The 1674-nt window shown below is 61.4% G+C and overlaps 1 protein-coding gene across 1 annotated transcript; it reads right to left on the reverse strand.

Annotated features, from left to right (window-relative positions):
- Positions 1 to 204: 204 nt before the first annotated feature.
- On the reverse strand, positions 205 to 1254 carry LOC106744943 (tyramine/octopamine receptor-like; the record flags this gene model as incomplete). Its single annotated transcript, XM_014620126.1, has 1 exon — positions 205 to 1254. A coding segment is annotated over exon 1 (1050 nt), but the record flags the coding sequence as incomplete, so codon positions are not given.
- Between the last annotated feature and the right edge of the window lie 420 nt (positions 1255 to 1674).

The raw sequence follows: 1674 nt of genomic DNA on the forward strand, positions 1-1674 counted from the left end.
GCCGCCTACAAAGACAACGAGTAAAAACTGGCGATAAACTGAATAAATGCTGGTATAACTGACAAAGACGAAGAAGTAACGAATCTCTCTTCGCTAGGCAGACCCGAGCAACCTGTGATATTACAGGAGCGTAAAGACAGCGGGCGTTAATTTCCACGAAGCAACGATCGGAAGGGCTCGGCCAGCAAGCGATTCTCGACTCACCTTGCACTTGGGGTACTCCTCTTCCGGGGTGGGTCTCTTCCATCCGAGCAGCGGCGGTATGCAGACGAGCGCCGACAGCAGCCAGACGAGGGCGATCATGAGCGCGGCGCGGGCCGGCGTCCGCTTCTTCAGGTAGTCCACCGCCTGCGTGATGCTCCAGAAGCGGTCGAGGCTGATCAGGCACAGATTCATGATGCTGGCGGTGCACAGCAGCACGTCCATCGCGGAGTAAATGTCGCACCACCAGTAGCCGAAGATCCAGTAGCCCATGATCTCGTTCGCCAACGAGAACGGCATGATCACCAGGCCGAGGAAAAAGTCCGCAACCGCGAGGCTCGCAATGAACCAGTTCTGTATGTTCTTGAGCGCCTTCTCCGTGGCGATCGCGATTATCACCAGCATGTTGCCGACGATGATCACGATCATGAGCAGGGTCGCTACGATCGAGGCTAATATTATTTCCGGCACGGTGTAGCCCGACGGGTAGCCGCCCTCGCCCACCACGATGAAGGTCTCGTTGTACATGCTGACGTTCCACTGCGGATGGACTCTCGGCAGGCTCGCGTTCGACGAGTCGTTGAACGCGCCGGCGGTGTCCTCCATTATGTCGCCGAAGCCGAACAGCAGCAGATCCTTTCCGTACTCGTCCACCTCCGCTGAACTGTTCGACGTACTCGCACCGTCGTCGGTCGTGCTGTCGGCGCTCCCCGCGTCTTCCGCGCTCTCGAAGATGTCGCAGACTCGAGTCCCCGAGGTCCGAAGGCCGCAACGACGCCGGGAAATCCTTCTCGTCCCCGTCGTCGCCGCCTCCTCCACCGTCGCCGTCGCTCCCGTCGTGACGCCGGTCTCGATGTGTTTTTCGTTGCTCGGATCGCTCGAGCCTCCGACGGCCCGCACCTGCTCGCCGTTCGCGCGTCCCTCGTAACTCGTAGAAGACGTAGCTTCGCCGGCCGGTCGGGACCACGTCATGTTCTCCTCGAGGACGCTCGTGCCGTTAGCCGTGGTCGCGCTATCGACGGCGATGGTCATAATGCTGCCGAGATGCGGCATCACTCGCACCCTCGCCGGGTACTGTAGATGCTATCTCGGTAAGGACGACGCGGTGGTAGCGGTCGCGCGCGAGTAGCAACGTGCCCCGGGTGCCAGCTCGAGTAGCAGCAACAGCAGGAGGGTGGTGGTCTCGTCGCATCTCGAGGCCAAGGGCGTCATGCCCGTTTCAGGATAATGCCATCGTGGTCGAATACACTGCCCAGCGCGCTGCTCCTCTGCCTCTCTCGCGCGTCTCCGCCCCCTCCTTCTCGCGTCCTTGCCCGTTGTCGTCGTCGTCGTCGTCGTGCTCGTCCTGCCCGCCGGCTCGCGCGAGTCCGTCCTCCGTCGACCGCGTCGCTCAGTCGACCTTGTCGACTCCTCGCCTGATCGATGCGTGCGGCTCGCGCCCTTCGACCTCTCTCTCTCTTTTCTATCTCGCCC

Source organism: Dinoponera quadriceps, unplaced genomic scaffold, assembly GCF_001313825.1.
Source record: "Dinoponera quadriceps isolate SergipeBrazil2010 unplaced genomic scaffold, ASM131382v1 scaffold717, whole genome shotgun sequence".
In the NCBI taxonomy this organism is placed as follows: Eukaryota; Metazoa; Arthropoda; class Insecta; order Hymenoptera; family Formicidae; genus Dinoponera; species Dinoponera quadriceps.